An 18,994-nucleotide genomic window follows, 5' to 3' on the forward strand; every position below is an offset into this window, starting at 1 on the left:
GAAAATCAGAAAATCATAAAAACCCCATGGCCAAAAAGCAAAGTTGATAGGCAGGTAAGAAAAATGTGATGGCGGCTGAATTACTGCTGCCCATCACCTGCATGAAGGTCTGCACACATCCTGCTGCAGCCGTGGCAGCAGCAGTCGTTGATCACGCTCTCTCATCGACGGATGGGCAGCAAGCCCCCTACCTATTTGGTCAAGATGCAGCGAGGGGTTGGTTGATGTGAGGAGAGGGGGAACGCGGAACGACGGGGTAAAGGTTGTTGTGCATGAGGGGGGGGGGGGGGGTGGGGGGTTCNTCCTTCGGCTTGTCTTTGCGCGGTGCGACATTACGGGCGGGATTCGCGATTGAGATAGGTCGAATTAGTGATGGGCGTCATATTGGCGAGATCGGGGAGAGGGGAAAATCTGGATGGTCTGCCTTCTTGGTTGACAGTTGGGGGCCACCGGTGAGGCAGGCGAGGGCCAAGGACTTCGAGGTGGGCTTGCAGCGGCGCGCAGGCGTGGGTTCACTTTTTGGGTATGCGGCTTGAGGATTGATTTGCTTGAATGGGATTGGCTTTTGACGGCTTGCTGCCTTGTGTGCTTTGCCTGCCTCCTTACACATGCAACATGTGGGATGTCGACGAGACAGCACATGCAAGTGATGAGCCCCCCGTCAGAACACTGCTACACCACCCAAGGGAGCATCAGACAAGAGAAGCGGGGAAAGGGTTGTTCAAGACATGTGGTGTGGGATTGATGTTGGTTGGCGCAGGGTGTTTTGGATGGGCTGCTGTCGCTTTTATTCTCGAGGTATTTTGAATCTGGCTGAGAGAAAGAGAGAGCTCTAGCAAGCTAGGTAGGTGGGTAGGTAGCTGCAGGTGCCTGTCTCGAGGGAGGGAGGAGGGGAAATTCTTCCCGTCTGCGTGACTGAGCGTGGTGTCTCTCTCTGCAAGCCACTCTATCTGGACTCTCGGTTCGGATGTGATGTATGAGATCAGTGATGAAGACATGCCGACTGCAGTGTAGCGTCTCGGTCCCTGAGGTGGCCTGGCCTGACCGGGACGTAGGCTTAGGTCGGCTTAGGTAATGGCCGAGGTGGAGGATGCCGGTGACGGCACGGGCCTGCCCCGATTTGACCGGGGGCTGACGGGGTTGCGGGGCACGGTGGCCCAAGCTTGCGAAGACGGGAACGGCGGACCTAGCCCCGCTAGATGGACGGGAGGCGGCTGACGGAATTACATTTTCACCGACACCTAGCTTAGGCTGGGCCGCCCTAGGAAACTAGACGTGGACCGTGCAACGACATCAACCAGGCGTGAGTAAGCAGCGCAAGCCGTGAGTGGAGCGGCAAGACCCGCGCGGTTCAATAATTTTTGTGAACACGGGCTTGGCTGGGAGATATACTCAACGAGACGACCGACGATTGACGACCGTCAAACCCACCCCGCACGCGGCCGACCCGAAGAGAAAACCAGAGCCGACCATGTCTCTGCGGCCGAGCTTCCGAACCGCTTGCAGGGCGCTCGCGCTGCGCTCCCGACCGCTGGCCGCCGCCCCTCGGCAGGAACCCTTCGCCTGGGCCACCACGAGACGAGGATATGCGGACGAGCCCAGCCAGATCCCGCCGTTGAGAAAACCAGACGCCGCTGCTACATCTGAGATCCCCTCGGCCTCGGCATCAGCGGCGGTCAATGCCCAGTCTGCGGCAGGACAGCAGGTACGGTGCACACGGAGCTTGTAGACGAACGTGGGGACAGGAAGCTAATGGAGAGAAAGCAACAGGCGGACGAGAAGCCGGAGCAAGAATGGACACCAGAGGAGGCTGCTGCCGCGCGCGAAGAGCTCGCCAAGGCGGCGGCGCCCACAGAAATCCCCGGTGGTCTGACGGAGGCCCAGATGGATGCGTTGTACGAGGAGGGCGCTATCCCCCCGCAGAATGCGAACGGCGATCCCCAGCGCCAACTCGAGATTCTTGCCTCCGGAGGTATTGTCGCGGATTTGGAGGAGACGAACCGGCTGGAAATCAGCAAGCCTAAGCCTGCGGCGCATGTGGGACACAAGTTCCCGCTGCCGGTATTGCCTCTGCCGCCGCACAGTCATCTCAAGTCGCGGTACCACCCGATGATTGACCAATTGACGAACCTTATGATGAGAGATGGAAAGAAGTCCCTGGCACAAAGAGTGAGGTCTTCTTAGGAATCTTCCTGGTGTTTCGTATGCTAACGGGGGTGCGATAGAACATGGCCATGGTCCTCAACTTCCTCCGACAATCCCCTCCGCCGATTCTCAACCCCCGATTCCCGCTCCTCCCCGGCGCGCCGCCGGCGCCGCATCTCCCGCTGAATCCCGTGCTATACATCACACTGGCCGTCGACTCGGTCGCGCCCTTGATCAAGATCCGTCGCATCCCGGGTGGTGCCGGTGGTGGCCGTCCCCTCGAACTTCCCGCGCCGCTCGCGGTCCGCCAGAGGAGACGTGCGGCATTCGCTTGGATCCTGGACGTCGTCAACAAGAAGCCGTCCAAGGGATCCGGCCGAACCCAGTTCGCGCACAGGCTGGCAGAGGAGATCATTGCCGTCGTCGAGGGACGGTCGTCCGTGTGGGAGAAGCGTCTTGGGCTGCACAAGCTCGGCACGGCGACCCGTGCCAACTTGAATGTGAAGCCGGTCAGCAACAAGGGCAGAATGTAGAGCCGAGACAGAAGGCGGGAAACCCTATGTAGCAAAGCTGTATATTGTACTATATCATTTGTTAAAAGAAAGCAAATGCCAGTGCTCGTAAGGAGCATGATGCCAAACAGGGGAAAAACGACGGCAGTGATTCTGGCAAGGTCAACTTGACCAGAGCCTGGTCGCGAGCTGCGCAGATAACCACGTTTCGTCCGGCGGACATGAAGCTGTGCAGAGCCGTCAATGACAATTTCATCGGCGATGTCAGGCTTACACGTCGTTGGCCAGGTATGCCGAGCGCACCAAAGGTACGGCGGCCATCGTGTCTCGATGAACTCACAAGGATGGAGAACAAACTTTGAGAAGTCCGACGTCAGCTCCGTTGTCCAGCTATTTTGCTCAGCTCCGACCGGGAGGCTTAATTGCTAGCTGGAGCCTCAATCATATTGTATCGACGCCTCATACCGATAAAAATGGACAGTTTTTAGATACGCAGTTCACTCGACAGTTCGCAAACTCTAAATGCCGGTAGTAATCCACGGCTGGCTTCGCCGACAACAGGTTGGGGAGCTCCAACGGCTCAGCCACCACCCTCTTCCAGCTTACCCAGGCCGCAAAGGTGCTGAGCAGTCTCATGTGACGACAGCACTGCGCCGCCTCCCGCCCGAAGCCGAAAAGACGAATCATTAGGTTTCGCTGACGTTAATGACAACGGCGGTCGCCGACTCGTCCTCCTCTTCAAAAGCCCCGCCGCTTCCCAAGTCCCGGCGGCCGTGTGTGCCACTCTTTGCTGTCTGTTCTGTTCCGATGGGCCGGCTTGTCAGCAACCGTACACGGTGTACAGCACGTCGCCAAGAGACGCCGGGTGTTCTTGGCAATGCACGCCGGCGTCGTCATCGCACTGTTGGCTGCGCACTGTGGTCTCCTGGCCATGGTCATCAGGATGGATAGGATGGGATGGAAAGTGTGATTTCTTCATTCTCTCTTTTGGGTTGTCCCATGCCCTTCTCCGCCAGTGGCCGGCAAAGCACGGAGGACGAGAATGAGGTTGCTGGGAAGGGCCCACGCTTACACCAGCGGAACGGGGGCCGCGGGCAAGGGTTGCGGGATCTCGTGGGTTGTGTAAGGCGCCCCCCTAGGGACAATATTAGCACGAGGAAGGGCAAAAATTGAGTGCGGTGGGTAAAATGGGAATGCGTCACCGTCACCGACTTTGGGTTCCCTGCGGTCGGAAGCGGATTGCGGATCTCCCACAGATAGCTACACGTGTGTGGCGGTGTCGAATGATTGAATCGTTGCATCTTGGATGTTTTTCTGTTGTTAACCGAGGGGTTGATCCCGGATATTGACCTCTGTAGGTATCCCGGGAAATCTCTAAAATAATTTCTGTCTCTTTTTCTCTCAATCTGCCTTCCTCGGTTGTCCTTTCGCAAAATCGTACGGCGTCTGAAACGAAAGCAGTCATCACCCTCAGTCGATGTACGAGACATAGCGTAAGTGGTCCTCTATCTGAGCTGTTTGCGCGTTGCTTTTTCTCCCCTTCTGTTTTCGAGCGCACGAGTTCGGGTACGTATTCAGCGGTGCGGAGGCTTCCACGGCGGTTTCCATTTGACAGACAAGTGCGAGGCGGCTGAGTGGCAGCCAGCATGCACACTTTGGACGTTTTGCACATTCGTGGTGCCGCCGTTGGCCTTGTTTCCTGCCAGTCAGCAGACCAAAGTTGGGGCGAACCGCGTGAGGAGCATCCCATCTTTGGATTGAGTTTGGGACGTGGAGGCAGCCCGGGATGCAGCTCTCTGGCGTTTGTCGTCGTCGTGCGAACGCCCAGGTCATCCCGTCTTTCCATCGACCAAGAGGGGATTATCTCACCGGGTTTCCAGAGCGGGCAGGTACCATCAGCACCCAAGACGGAGATGACGAAGCGGCCCGACGGCTTCGCATCTCTTTCTCAGGGCAGAGGCATCGGGCGCTAGGTAGCAAGAGTGGCAGATCTTCTTCAGCTCTGGGGAAGAAGCGAAAGAGCCACTCGGGTCCCTCCACTCTTCTCCTCTCAAAGGGCCCAACTACGGGGCTGGGCTGGAACTGGAGATGGGATAAGGTAGCCATGGCCCCATCGACGTCCACTGCTGTGGAGGAAGGTGCGGCGGCCAAATGACCACCCACCAGACGGGCACCAGGCCCAGCCCCGGGCGGGCACTTAATTCAGGCACTGTGGTTCACTGCAGCCGCTGGACCAGCACGAGCACCTACCTACCTACCTTACCCCTCCACAGTGTCAAAGGTAGGTTCGCAGCCTGCCCGTCCGCACCCGCGCCCGCGCCCACGCTCTGGCTACATTACCGTACTCCACCTGCACCCTCCCTCCCTTTCAGTGGGTGCTGCACCTAAGGTCTAAGGTTACCGCCTACTGCCACCGGATTGGACTGCTCCCCCGTCTAGTCGTCCACCACCACTGCTACTAACTGCGTTGTGCGCCTGCTTTCCTTCATCTTTCTCCTTCACCCAACTCGCCTAGATTGCCTCCTACACTTTCCTGTTTCTCACCTCAACCGTTGGTCTTGGCAAGTCGGACTCGTGCTTCAGAAGCTAAAGTAGGCCTCCGCTCAGCGCAACCTCGTCACTTTTCAGATCTGGTCCCCCGAAGCCATGATCTAGAAAGCCTCCACCGACTCGCTTCCTTTCCACTACACGATGCTGTTTCTGCCGTCCAACTTGCACCGCCCACGTCAACATCGCAAGATCATCCCCCGTTAGATCTACCACTCCTCACGTACACTGCGACAACACCAAACACCCGTATTCGATTACCAGTACCTGCTACCGATAACATCATCACTCGAACGAGTTATCAACGCTCTTCTACCGCCCAGGCGACACGACCAAGGAGTCCGTTCGTCTCCACCGAATCCGCAACCACCGCCGAAACTGCAAAACACCCCTAGACGTCAACCAAGATGTCGCGCCAACCCATGAGCATGGAGGCTATGCTGGACGAGGAGAGACGGGATGTTCTGGCTCTGCTTGAGGGCAGCAGCGCCCGACCCAGCTGGAAGGCAACCTCTCCGGTCTCTGCGCGCTCGCCGTCGCCCTATACCTCGCCCCGTTCTCCCGTGAGGAGCATGCTGGATATTGGCGACGATGGAGGCAAGAAAAGCCCGGCCAGGACAACTGTCTTGCCTGTTCGCAGTATGCTGGACATTGACGTCCCTCCTGCGCCAGTCAGAAGCATGCTCGACATCGACACATCTGCGCCGAAACAGGCTGCTAGCGCTGGCCCTAGCTCCCCCGTAGAATCTCGCGCACCTCATCCTAGGACCTTCTCCGACTCTGCAGGCCCGAAACCCAGCTTTGGGCCGCGGGCGCCCGTCAACAGGCTGAATCCTACTATGGACTACCAGTTCTCCGACATTGCTACGAACAACCTCGGACAAGCTATGCCCAAGCGTACCACCCAGACTGTAAAGAAGCCGTCTGCTATGGCCGATGTCATGCGTGGCAACGAAATCCCCGGCATCGTTCTTCCCGGCGACAGAGCCCGTCACAGCTCTATTGCCTCGAATCCCGTTCCCAGGAACGCCAGGAGCTCGAGTAGAGGTCACAACAGCAAGTCCAAGTCTCCCCACGGCCGATTTGGCATGCGATCTCCTTCTCCCAACGTCAGTGGTCGATTCCAGCAGATTCCCGGAACCGCTGTTCTTGACGACGGCAGGGTAGTCGACATCACCACAGCCTACCGTAAGCTGTCCGATGCCAACCTAGCGTTCAAGGGAGGCGACCTGGGAGAGCTGGCGGCGCGCAAGCACTCGAGCGCCATTGAGCGCAACGGAGGACGAATGGTCAAGGACTACCTCAGCCCTGACGGCGAGCCATTGGAGGAGAGCAGCGATGATGAGGGCAGTTATTCGGATGAAGAGCAGAGAGGACGTAAGATGGCACCTCGTGCTGCAGACCACAGTGGCAAGTCTCCCGCAGGCGACAAGGGCGACCGCAAGACATTGAGCCTGTTGGCCGCTGCCGAAGAAGAGCGTAAGTAGTTTTCTCCGTAAATGCCTCTACGATGCTGACTAGTTGTAGGCATCGACGTCAGTTCGCAGCCACAGTACCAGTACAAGTCGTTGTTGGACGACCCGCAAATCACACTCACAACACCTACAGGCGAGAAGACCAAGCCATCAAAACCAGGCGTGCATCCTACTACGGCATTTGACCAAGGTCCAGGCTCAGGACCCGCTTCGGCAGTCAACTCTGATGATGAGGAGGCGCTCACGGATATCAAGAGAGCGCAAAGACTAGCCTTCAGATACCAAGACGTGCGGAACCAGAGCGAGTTTTCTCGGACGCTCCTAACTTTCTACCGTGGAGAATGGGAGACGATCCAAAAGCAGGCTGAGGAGGAGCACCACAGGTTGAGAAAGTACTTGGTGGCCACCGACCTCAGCGACGAGTCGACCCATGCCCTGGAATGGGCAATTGGCACGGTTCTGAGAGATGGCGACACCCTCATCTGCATGTACTGCGTGGATGAGGAGACGGGAATCTACTCCACGGAGGATGTCATGGTACCAGACGACCCCAAGGCACACAGAGAGCAGGCGGCCGCCATCAACGCCGTCTCCAACTCGAGGACGCCGCCTCCGACTTCATCGGCCCCGTCGTTCCCACATCTAGCCCGAGCGTCTGCGTTGAGTAGTGAGAACGGAACGCCGTCGCCTGCGCCATCAAGTCGTGAGCGCGATAGGGCCGAAGAGGAACGGCTAAGGGCAATCAACGACATTACAGAACGGGTCACCAAGCTTCTCCGAAAGACGCGATTGCAGGTGCGGGTTATAGTCGAGGTCCTCCACTGCAAGAACCCGAAGCACCTGATCACTGAGATCATTGATCTGGTAAATCCTACTTTGGTGATTCTTGGCAGCCGTGGCCGCAGCGCATTGAAGGGGTAAGTTGTCCACATACGGGGGAAAACAAAGAGTTACGCTAACGGCTTAAACAGTGTCATTCTGGGATCATTCTCCAACTACTTGGTTACCAAGAGCTCTGTACCCGTTATGGTGGCTCGCAAACGATTGCGGAAGCAGAGCAAGTATAAGAGACCTATGAAGCAAGTTAATATGATCCACACACCGGGAGCTAAGAGCCTAGCCAACGCAAAGGTTGACTAGAAGCCGTCGGAGCCACGGCGCGGGCTTTCAACATTGCTTTCCCGCATGACGACATATCAGGGCCGGAGGTACAGCACGAACACATGATGGGGCACAGAGGGACAGAAGGAGGATTTCCGTCGTCCGGCTATGGCTGGGAGACGCCATAGAGCTCGAGTCGGTTTTGAGGTTAAGCGGAGAGCGTGGGTTAGACTAGACATGAGCCACGCGCGACGTCTCTATTTTTCCTAAGGGGGTCCATAGTTTTGTCAGAAAAAGCGGCATACCAGAAAATTCAGATACCTTTCTACTCTTACAGCTCAATAGCCTTGGAATTAATCGATGGCCATGTTTGCTTAATGACCCTGATCCGTCAGAGTCAGTGGCATTACGGGAATCGGTCTGACCAGTCGGCAGTCCGAAATTGAGTGAGCTTTGTCCACTCAAGAAGCGACTGACGTGCTTGTGCAGACGAATGGCTTGCATAAGGAAAAGTGCGAGCGATTATGCCGACCCTTGAGCAGGTACTCCACTCCGTACAAAGTCAAGAGCGGACAGGACACTGGAGGCATGTCACAGTCATTCATGATCGAGTCACCTCGTGAGGGAGGAAAAATGGAGCATCCGCAGGGGTTCTCACGCGGGAGTGGTTGATTCGGCGACGGGTTCGGTGAGTGGAGCGGCGAGGTGCGGGGTGATAAGATAGCGAGTCTGGCTGATTGGGGCCAACTCAGAGCGGTTCTTGCTGGGCCCACGTCTGGCGCAATCGCAAGCAGGGAGGAGGGGCAGGTAGTGAAAGACCCTGGGTACTGCAAGCAAGGCAAGGTGGGAGAGAGTGAGAGAGGAAGGGCGATGCCTTTTTTCAGAAGCAAGTGTATGTTTTGAAAGTGCAAAAGGGAAGGGCCTCAGGTTTCGTGTCTGGTTGGCGTTGAGGGCGAATCGGATGGACCCGACATGAGATGCGATTCGCGCAAGTGTGTTGTTTGTTTACGTTTTGAACGGGACCCCGCCTTCCCTTCTAGTCTGCCCATCGGTCCCGTGACTAGTTATGCAACCACTTAAACGCCCGAGGGGTAATGCACGCCTGTTTGTGTGGTAAGGTAGACGCGACGCGGGATAGACAGGGAGTTGTGTGAATACAGAGGGAGGAGGGTGGGAAGAGGAAAAAGAGAGAGAGAGAGAGAGAGAGATTAAGAGACATTAGCAGCCTACCCTGGAAATAGACGATTAAGAAAGGCGACCAGATAAAGAAGTTGGGGCGGTTGTTTTCCCCCAGTAGCAACAGGTTCCCCGTCTTCTGTCCGACAATGACATTCATGGTGTCCCCTTTGAGCTGGACCCGGGACGGGAGCTGTGCGTGCCTGTCTGTACCTGGACTTGGGCTGTGTCTACTAGAGGAACCGCTGCTCAGCGCAGGGACGAAACGACGGCGGGGGAGGGAAGGAACGATGAACAATGCGGCAGACAGGGCAGACAGGGCAGGGCACTTGCTCTGACGTCCAGGTCCAGCGTTCCAGGTGCCCCACTCCACCCAATCTAGGGCCTGGGATTCGGCCGCTCCCTTGGCGGGCTCGGCCGCTGATTGGGCAGCAGGCTCAAACCTGGCAAGTGGATCCGGGAGGTCCCCAACCTCTCGAATTCAACTCGCCGCAAGGTGGTACGGGTGGATGAGGAAGTGGATGGGGTGCCGTGGGTGCGCAAACGCAAGATGCAGTGGGTGACTGCCAGTGGGTGGTGAATAAGAAGACGTCCTTGCAGTAATTCTCCCCTCCCCCCCCTCTCTCCTCCAACAAGAAGCATTGGATGCCGCTTCTTGCTGCACTCTTCCCGCTTTTCTATGCTTCCTGCGGCCCTCTCAGGTCACTCACCTCGTCCCTCTCTCCCCGTCTTGGGCGACGTCTACGTCTACCTTGTGTGATATCCGGCCGCTGGGTTCCTTCTACCTTAGATCAACGCATCAATCTACTCTGTTCTGTTACCTCTGCGCATACTTTCTTACTCTTACAAACAACCTTGCGCGCATTCGTTGACACCAACTGGTCTGCCTGATACATACACATACACACTGGACCTTAACCCGAACACCCCGACTGTCACCTTACCCACTCACCACACCGTCCATCTACATCCTGCCCGACCGCCGGCGCATTCGTGTGAGCCAAAGTACCTTTTCACCGACCAAACGCCATCATCTACCTTCACCTGTCGCAATCCCAACTGCGACCGCAACAAGAGAGAGTGAGCCTTTGCGCAACTTCTCTTGACCAGCTGATATGCTTTCCATGCCGTCGCTGGTCACCGTCAACAACAACGTTTCCCTGCTGAGCATCACCATCGCTCCAAGCACATACGTCGCCACCCTAACCTTGTCCTTCGTCTTCATCTACATCTACCTCGTCCAGATCTCCTGGAAGCCAACCCTCCTCCCAAACTTTAGCTACTTCAAGCGCACAAGTCGCGCGACCAAGACCACAATCGCAGACCACCACCGCTTCGAGGAGCTCCCGCCTCCTCGCACTTACAAGGCACTTCCCGCACCACCCGCCGTAGCATCCGGCGCCCTCGTCCGCCGCAGCCCACGCCGCCAACATGATGGCGCATATGCCGACACCGCCCCCGAGCTTCGAACATCTGGATCCTTTAGACGCCTCTTTGGGCGATTTCGAGCCGACGACCCCGCCCCCGAACCAACAGACCAAAATGCCCTTGTTCGGCTACCCGTCGCACCACTCGGGGTTCAGGTCCGACCTGGACGCAGAGAGCGACCTGGGCCCGGACCCAGAAAACTCAGTCTCCGCCGGTGGCTACAGTCCTCCGGCCTGGCGCCGCCTCGGGAACGGAAGCCGCGACAGCGGCTTCTGGAGGCGGAGTGAAGACATTCTCGGAGCCTTCCCCCCGCCCGACAGACGCTTGTTCGGCCACAGGTCCAGGGAGTCCAGCCCGGAGCTTGATACCGAAGACGAGGATGAGGATGTCCTGCGCCGCGCAATGCGCACGAGGCTGCCGACGGGTAGCATGAGCCCCGACAAAGGTCGTTCGCCCAGTCCTGAGCCTAGGATCGACGATAGAACGATCAAGCTGAATGAGCTCCAATGGAAGGAGACAAGTCCGTCAGAAGGTACCTTGAATCAAGAGAATTGTAGGACCCCATCATGTCGTGAGTGAGACGAGTAAAGACAATGCGACTGACACTGCGCAGATATCCGATTCGCATTGCGCGCGGAAGTCCAGCAGCGCACAGAACCCATTGAGGCATTCGTCCAATTCTTCCGCTCCAAATGGCAGTTCTTGACCCACTCGTGGTCATCCACGATCCTCTCAACTATTGTCGCGGTGCTTGCCATTAGCGCCATGCGCAACCTCTTCCAGCCCGCGGCCCAACTGCCTGTGCCAGATCTTGTGAAGGTAGCCGGCATCGCGCGCTCGTTCGAACCACTCATCTACTTTTCAGAAAACGGCGCATCACAGGTCGGCGATCTGCAAGCTACCGGCGTTGCTGTCTGGGATCTCGGTGAGAGCGTGCGGTCGAGCAACATGACGTCTGCGCCCATCATCGTCAAGGAGCTTGACGACCTCAGTGACAGCCTGAAGACCCTAGCTATCGAGCTTACAAAGTTCTTCGCCAACGTCGACGGCGACATTGACGGTATTCTCATCGTCATGGATTGGGCGCGTAGGGAGCTCTCCCACGTCCAGCATCTCCCGTCATCACCCTTCACCGCCGCCTTTGATAACATCCATAACATACTGTCACAAACCGGCGTCCTCGAAGATCCTGGCGGTATCCCGACCCGATTGGGGTCGTTGTCTACTTACATTTTTGGCATGTCCAATCCTCAGCGCACAAAGTTGACGCTCCAGCGCACTTTCAACGAGTTCCTCACCGTCCTCGAGGATGCCATCAACTCTGAGCTGCAGCATTCTCTGGCCCTATTCGCCCTCTTCGAGGCCATTGACCACCAGTTCCTAAACCTCGCAAGGACGGTCGTCCGCGAGGCTTCGGCCCAGGATGACCAGCACGCCGACCTACTATCCTCACTCTGGACGCGCATCTTGGGGCCGAATTCGGCGGAAGTTGCCAAGTACGAGCGCAACAGGCTTCTGTTACAGAATGTCAGGGAGAAGACTGTGCGAAACAAGAGCATCCTAGTCGAGCACAACGGCAAGCTCATGGCTCTCAAGGCCAACCTTGAGAACTTGAGGAGGAAACTCGTCAGCCCGCTCGTCCGGTCCGTCAACTCCAGCACCTTGACTCTGGAAGACCAGATCAGGGGGCTGGAAGACGTTGGCGGCTACCTTGAGGGCGTGAGGACAAGGCAGAAGGGCAAGTTGATGGAGATGTTGTATGGCAGCATAGGAAACAACCGCAGGGCGATTGACGAGCGGAAATATGACCGGACGGCGTAAGGAAAGGTGGACGGTTTCCTTCGCAAGCACTCTCTCCTCATTTGGGTTGTTTATCTGCATCAACAAAGCATCTGGCTTAGACTAGGACAAACGGAAAACCACCTCATCGGCGCCCGGACTGGATAGATTACTACTAGCGATTGTAAGGAGGCTTGCGTCTCTGCATTGGTAACGGAGTTGAAACGGACATTGGAGGGGTACACATGTAAAGGTAGGTTTATCTTGGCTCGCTCTCTCGGAAGGGGATGGAGCTTACAGCTTTGACAGGATGTCAACAGCGGGCGCAAACGGCGGAAGGCTGCCTGCGTTTCTCTCTCTTTCGTGTCCCTAGGGAACGAGGGATAAGCGGGAGGGGGAACTCGGGGCTTGGAACACTTCGAAGGAGTTTTTGGGCTGGAATTGGATGGATAGGGATAGGGATAGGATACCGGTGCTTTGTACATACTTATTTGTGTATGAGTTTAGGCCTGTACGTGGCTTGGCTCAATTGACTATGTTGTAACTCACGTTCGTCAGTCTTCTTGTGAGGTCTGTGAATGGTGTACAAGTATGTTAGCGAGGGATGTAAACTCAGGTTGAGTAAAGAGAATGATAGTCCCATATCGTGACTTGACCAGACAAGAAGCCTCGTGTGAGAGGCAGAGAAAGGCAAGTATTGCATTCTGACTACGTTGTGAATCGAGTTCATCAGCTTCTGGGCGTATTCGCAAGTATCATCGAGCGGAGCTGGAAAATGAAGGAAAACGTCTTAATTTGCACACTGTAGCCACCGTCTGAAATTGTTAGCGTTGTTGCTGTTGCTTGCTTGTACGAACAAATTAGCAGAAAGGCATGATCTAGAGGAGAGAGGAGGTCATGCAAGATGTACGACTTCGATCGGCGGTAAAGGTTCAAGTGGATCATCGCCAGGATAATGTCTTGACTCGCGGTTTCGTTTCGTTTTTCACAAAATAGTACTCTGTACGCCTGGCAGATACGCTTGCCAATCCATTGTTGTTGAGCTCAGGGACTTGAAGCAGTATGAACTAGGCCTTAAATATGAGTCCGTGAGAAAGACGCCCGAAGGTTAACTGATTCGTGGCTACAACGCCTTTTTATATGTCACCAGAGTGCTCACGTCTTGATTTGTAGTGATGGCACACCTCATTGAGATGCTCGGGGGTGTATATAAAAGTGACTTCCTTGGTTCATCGTCTAGTGCAGAAACAAATGGGCAGTCTGCCGTGTTTTTAGTAGCTCAATAGCTTTGAGGCGTACCACTGCTTCTCGGAGACTTACTTTTAGAGCTTTGGAAAGCTCTTATGGCTGCTATGATACCGTGTAGCTGTTGGGCGGTATTGTCTCGTGAGTAATGTTTGAGGGAAAATGGCGGGCCCCAGCCTCCGATGTGTCTTCATTTCTTCTCGAAGTCGAGATGACCGTTGAAATGGTCAATCGAGCCTTATGTCTTCCACGGGGGAGCGCTTTGAAGAGACAACCGACAGGTTCTGGTCTTGTCAGAAAGCCGAACCGCCAGAGACATTGCGTTCTTGTCGAAACCGTTGCCTTTGGCTGTTTTTATATCACTATTTTGGCCAGTTACTCCCAACTTGACTATTCAGTTTCTTCTTATGTGAGGTCACGAACGGCCGTCCCAAAAAGCAAGATGAAAACCAATGGCGGAAGTCTGAACTCCATTGCGCTCTAGTGTACGCGACGGATGCTCTCCTCTGAGCCTGAGCGATTGAGATCCCACAGGTGCTGAAGACGTGCGATCTGGGTGGTATCTTTACGTCGCCACCGGGCTTGGTTGTTTCGAGTGGAAGTCTCACAGGATGACGAGGGAAGAAAGGGGCAGCTGATGAGCACAATCATTTGCTGTCGACTGCGATTTTGCTCGTTCTCACAACGCGTGGTGTTTGGAACGCAACTACTGCCCCGTCAGGTGAAACACTTTTTGATGCCGTCGTCTTCGAGTTTGACAACCACTTGCTAGTATCATCCGCATGTTATTCCACAAACAGCTTTGTGAATATGAGATGGACGGAGTTTGCGGTTGTGAGTTGTGCGCAATGCGAATAGCCCGGAACCCAAGATGATCAAACCGTCACCTTTTCGATTGATGTTGTGGATAGAAACACTTCTTTACTTCCTTTCTCATTCGTTTGCTCCCATCTAAAGGTGGGAATGGCTGCTGGTCTTTTTGTGCGGCTGGCCACGACTCCGGATACTTCGGTTACCATCGTGAACCTTCCAACTTCCTGATTCGGGTGTGGGGATGGGAAACTGGCGAATAGGACGCGCCTTGTCTTGGGCATTGGTTCTACCTGTCAGGCCTCTCTGGCCCAATTCACAGCTGAACATTTGCGGGACTTGATCATCGAGGAGAACAACATTAATTATAAACTATAATTACGCCTACGAACAGATGTCAACTAACTCCGTTACTCCATAATGCTGAAGCCTATCACCGTGGCACCTGGCACATGGCGAGTCTTGACTACCATCAAACGAACCAGGCCATACGTGGCACACATTAGGCGCCCCCAGTCATTTGCTGGCTTCATCACGTTGACCACGTAGTCGACTGTGACTCGCCGCCAACATGCAGCAAGTCACACTTTTTGCCGTTGACAACACAAGCCCATCGGTGACAGTTTTCAACATTGCAAGCCAGGGGGTATAGCAAAGAAGCTGCAGTTAGCAGTCCACATTACCTTGAGCAGCATCAACATCACGCAACTGGCTGTTGATGACATCCACAAGCCGACGCGCAGAGGCGAGACGCTGTCCTTCCTCGGGAAAGAGACAACAGAACGCATTATCAGATTGCTACCTATTCAACAAAATCGCTGCAGAGCCGTACGGCAGTGTTAGGGAACGTGAAAACTAGTTGAATGACCCGAAAACCATCAACCAAAGCGAAAACCATGTACTGAACAGACGGCCTGTCTAGTGCTTTTCTCCGCTCGATGCCGCTTGTATACTCACTCATGTCGTGGTCTATGCGACATCTATGCTTCTTCACCACCCGTCTGCTTAACAGCGACAGGCTCAACTTCGTCTTTCTTCTCTTCAATGGTGGCTTCGACCACTGGCTCACCAGCCATGTTAGCGGCCAGAGTCTTCACCTCCTCTTTTGGTGCCTCGGCCTCGGTCTTCTCCTCAGCCGGAGTCTCTTCCTTAGCCTCAGCCTCTTCTTCCTCGATAGGTTTCTGCAACGGCGTTTCCTCCTTGGCTGTAACTTCCTCGGTCTTGGTGTTTTCAGTCGCAACTGGCTCGGCCTCCTTAGGTTCTGAAGGGGCAACTTCAGCCTCTGGTGTCACGTTCGTGTCCTCCGGCTTGGCGTCATTATCAACCTCGAGCACACCGCTGTCACCGATGCTCCAGCATATCCTCAGAGGGGAGAACGACAGAGTAGGTCCCGAAGATTTGGCCTCCGCAACAGGCGTTGCGGCCTTGGCGGGAGCTCTGCGTTGAGGGCCACGAGCACGACCTTTCCTAGCATCGGAGAGCGGCGCCTTCTCCTTCTCTTCAACCATATCTGCCGCAGGCGGCTCCTCCTTCTTAGGGGCCTGAGGGCCAAGCTGAAGACGCTTGTTGAGATCGGACATGAAGGTAGACTGGAGAGCTGCAATCTTGCCACCGACGGGTCTGGCGGGAACGGCAGGCTTCTGCTTAGGAGCCGCATCTTGCTCCTTGGAGTCGGCGCCGGACGGGAGGGTCTTGGTAGGGCGAGCCGGTATTGTAGGCTTGGGCTTTTCAGAAATCGGCGGGGTTTGTTTCGACTTTGGTCGCTCTGGAATAGCCGGTCGTTCTGAGGTGGCGCTGGACTCTGAACCCTTCTTCTGGGGACGAGATGGTATCTGAGGCTTCTCGGTAGGCGCGTCCTCAGCGGGCTCGGGGGTGTCGACGACTGCCTCGTGCATCAAGCTTTCGGGAGTATCTTCCCAGACGTCACGGCTGGGGAATCGGTTGGCCATGGCTGGGCGAGCGTCTTGCTCCTTGGTTTGCTGCAGAGGCAGAGGAATTGGCTTCTTGTCTCTGGTATCCAGACCTCGAGCCTCCTGTTCGGCAAGCTCTTCCTGTTTCCTTGCAAAAGCGTGTGCGGGAGTTTCGGTGCGAGGTTCAGACCTTCGTCGAGAGGAGGGGCGTTCAGTCTCTGCCGGCTCAGGCGTCGACACTTCGGCGGTGTAGTTCACGCTGTCGGGTGCGTCTTCCCAAACATCCTTGCTGGGGAACTTGTGGCGGGGCTTCCATGAGTTGGCCTCTGCCTCCGCTTTCTTAGCTTCCTCGTCGGGGAACAGCGGCTCATACTCTTCAACGTCTTCCAGGGGAGTGGAAGCCAGCTCCGTCTGTGAGTGGTTGTTGTAAATGCTGGTGGGGCGGCTGGTGGGCCGGCTCGTCGCCTTTTCCATCTCAAAGGCGCTGCCGGAGCGCTCTGGTGGGGGCTCAACCGCTGGCTGCAGATCGTATGGGTGGTAGACGTCCTTCTCCCGTTCGTCGTCTGCCAGGATGGGGGCGTTGTACTTGCTCTCCTGGCCAGGATCCTGGGAAATGAAACTCTTGCGGCGGTTGTGAGATTCGTCAACGTGGACAGTGCTGTCATCAGCGTTGTCCGCAGAGGAAACAGCAATATCGGGGTGGAAGTCCTTGAGAGGGCTCAACGGAGACTTGATACGCTGGAGCTCTGGAGACCTCGAGGCGGGGCGGGGCGAGGACATGCGAGAAGTGTACTCCTCAGACGCATGGTAGCCGACCTCCTCGCTGGGAGTGCCAGCATATTCTGCATGAGTGCCTGCATTTGTTAGTCTGTGCCTATCACACGTTCAACTGGCAGTGCTTACCCATTCCAGACCCACGGCTGTGCGTATCATGAACGATCTTGTTGAGATCTGTGCTGCTCATGGCAAAGTCATTCTGGCGGTCGTGGAGTTTTGTAGAGCAGTCCTTCTTCAGGGTATCAGGGTGCTTGTCGTACCAGGCCTTCTCGAATTTGTCGGTAGGGAGCGCAGAGCTGTGTCCATGAAGGCCGTAGCTGCCCGGCGGCAGCTCGTTGACGCCACGCGAGCTGTGCTTGCGAGAGTGGTGACGAGGGGTTCCGGACCTCAAAGACTCGGGTGCAGCAGCAGAGCCCGGCGCGGGAGACGGAGCCTGAACATCACCAAGGTGGGGGTTCATGGGCACACGCTGGCCAATTTCGGGAATACCATGTTCCTCGTCGCCAAATACACTTTCCGACTTCTGGGACATTTGACTTGAGCTGGCCTTCTTTCGGAGACTGCTAGGACGGGTCTCGTCACTGCTAGGCTTGCCGATGCCGAAGGAAGCAGCCTTGTCCGAATCCGTACGAGTCACAGCCTGAACCCTCTGCTTCGCGCTCTGAGCCGACATCGTAGGCTTCGGGGCGTGAAGCTTCAGGTCCTCGGCAGCAAAGCGAGTGTGTTCCGGAGAGGCAGGTGCCTTAGCCAAGCCCTCGTTGACGACATCGTATTCGTTGCCCTCCTCGCCAACGGACGGCATAGAAACGCTGGCAGGGCGGTGGACAGGTTCTGAGGAAAGGAACCCATTGCTCGGGGAGGAGCGAGTGGCCTTGGGGCTCTTGGAGAACGGGCTCTCGTTCAAAGGCGAAGGTGCAAAGCGATCGGGGTTCGGGGATATGGAGCGGTCGAAACGCTTAATGGGACGAGGAGGAATCTTAGGCAGGGAGGAAGTATTCGTGTTCTCCTCCTTTTCCATACTCCTAGAGGGTCGGGGAGGAATGATAGGTTGTTGTACTGAAGCCGCAGACATGATGTGTATGGTGTAAAAAGGTAGATTTGGTGGCGGAATACGAGACAGAGCGGTCGCTGGCTTTCTGATATTCGAAGCTGCTACGGTGGGGATATAGCAGAGGTGTTTTGCCCTAGACACGACCTTGAGAACCTAGAGAATACGAACGACTGTAATTAGTACACGATTCTGGCGGTGTAAGATGTCAAAGCGAGTCGATCACAGGCCCCGGCCCGGTTCGGTGTGTCCGTCTATCTCGAGGCCGCCCTGGAATCTTTGGTTGGGTGACAGGGTGGTGGTAGCTGAATGCAAGATAACAGGCGCGGTAGAGATAGGGCGTGGTAAATTGACAAGCAAGACAGGGGCAGGGACGCGTGCACCACGAGGTGACGTTTGAAAATGCGGATGCGCTGAGAACAGCAATTTGAGTTTTCTTAGCTCAATTGTGTTGATAAGTGCTTTTGTGTGATAAGACTGTGTCGTACCACTGTAAAGTACAGGTATGAGGCTTGCAGCAAATGCATCGCCTTGCCCTTCCCAATCTTACGGCTGGTGGGTGGTGATAGCTGAGTCTGGCTGGGAACCAGGTGGGCCTGATTTCCCCAACAGCTGGGCAGCGCCTAGCCGGTTTGTGGTGGTGTGCTGACAATGTGTGGCAGAGCATTGGACGGTCGCCAGGGTGGAAGGAGGAGGGAAGACGCAAACGGATCGACGGAGCAGCAGGAGACGGGGAGAGAGGAGATTCCATGGCGGGCAGACGGAGTACACATTGAGAGGGAGGGAATGACGACTGCGCGCTGGGGAAGGGCCACTTACAGCTTTGGGGTAAGGTAAGGTGAGAGAGAGAGAGAGAGAGAGAGAGAGAGAGAGAGAGATAAGGATAAGGATCTCAGGAGGAGCTGTTGAGTTGATGGTTTGATGGTGTTATTGTAACACACTGGGAGAGACGAGTAACAAGAAAATGTTCATAGAACGGGCTTGATGGCTGAGTAGAAGCATTGAACAAATTTGACAATTCAAATCCCAGAGGGGCGGGGT

At 55.8% G+C, this 18,994-nt stretch overlaps 4 protein-coding genes across 4 annotated transcripts; 3 read left to right on the forward strand and 1 right to left on the reverse strand.

The window, feature by feature from the left end:
* Positions 1–1,471: 1,471 nt before the first annotated feature.
* GCG54_00014818 (uncharacterized protein) lies at positions 1,472–2,678 on the forward strand (the record flags this gene model as incomplete). The annotated part of the gene is made up of 3 exons (XM_045414639.1): positions 1,472–1,705; positions 1,765–2,169; positions 2,226–2,678. 3 exons carry the CDS (start codon positions 1,472–1,474, stop codon positions 2,676–2,678), a joined length of 1,092 nt encoding a protein of 363 aa, XP_045260761.1.
* A 2,933-nt stretch (positions 2,679–5,611) lies between these two features.
* On the forward strand, positions 5,612–7,819 carry GCG54_00014819 (uncharacterized protein; the record flags this gene model as incomplete). The annotated part of the gene is made up of 3 exons (XM_045414640.1): positions 5,612–6,683; positions 6,732–7,596; positions 7,651–7,819. 3 exons carry the CDS (start codon positions 5,612–5,614, stop codon positions 7,817–7,819), a joined length of 2,106 nt encoding a protein of 701 aa, XP_045260762.1.
* Positions 7,820–10,080: 2,261 nt separating this feature from the next.
* Positions 10,081–12,205, forward strand: GCG54_00014820 (uncharacterized protein; the record flags this gene model as incomplete). The annotated part of the gene is made up of 3 exons (XM_045414641.1): positions 10,081–10,506; positions 10,559–10,937; positions 10,998–12,205. 3 exons carry the CDS (start codon positions 10,081–10,083, stop codon positions 12,203–12,205), a joined length of 2,013 nt encoding a protein of 670 aa, XP_045260763.1.
* Positions 12,206–15,198: 2,993 nt separating this feature from the next.
* GCG54_00014821 (uncharacterized protein) lies at positions 15,199–17,977 on the reverse strand (the record flags this gene model as incomplete). Its single annotated transcript, XM_045414642.1, has 2 exons — positions 15,199–16,982; positions 17,032–17,977. The coding sequence occupies 2 exons, from the start codon at positions 17,975–17,977 to the stop codon at positions 15,199–15,201; spliced, it is 2,730 nt and encodes a 909-aa protein (XP_045260764.1).
* Positions 17,978–18,994: the final 1,017 nt, after the last annotated feature.

The sequence above is a fragment of the Colletotrichum gloeosporioides genome (genome assembly GCF_011800055.1).
Source record: "Colletotrichum gloeosporioides strain Lc1 chromosome Unknown consensus_66, whole genome shotgun sequence".
Classification (NCBI taxonomy): domain Eukaryota; kingdom Fungi; phylum Ascomycota; class Sordariomycetes; order Glomerellales; family Glomerellaceae; genus Colletotrichum; species Colletotrichum gloeosporioides.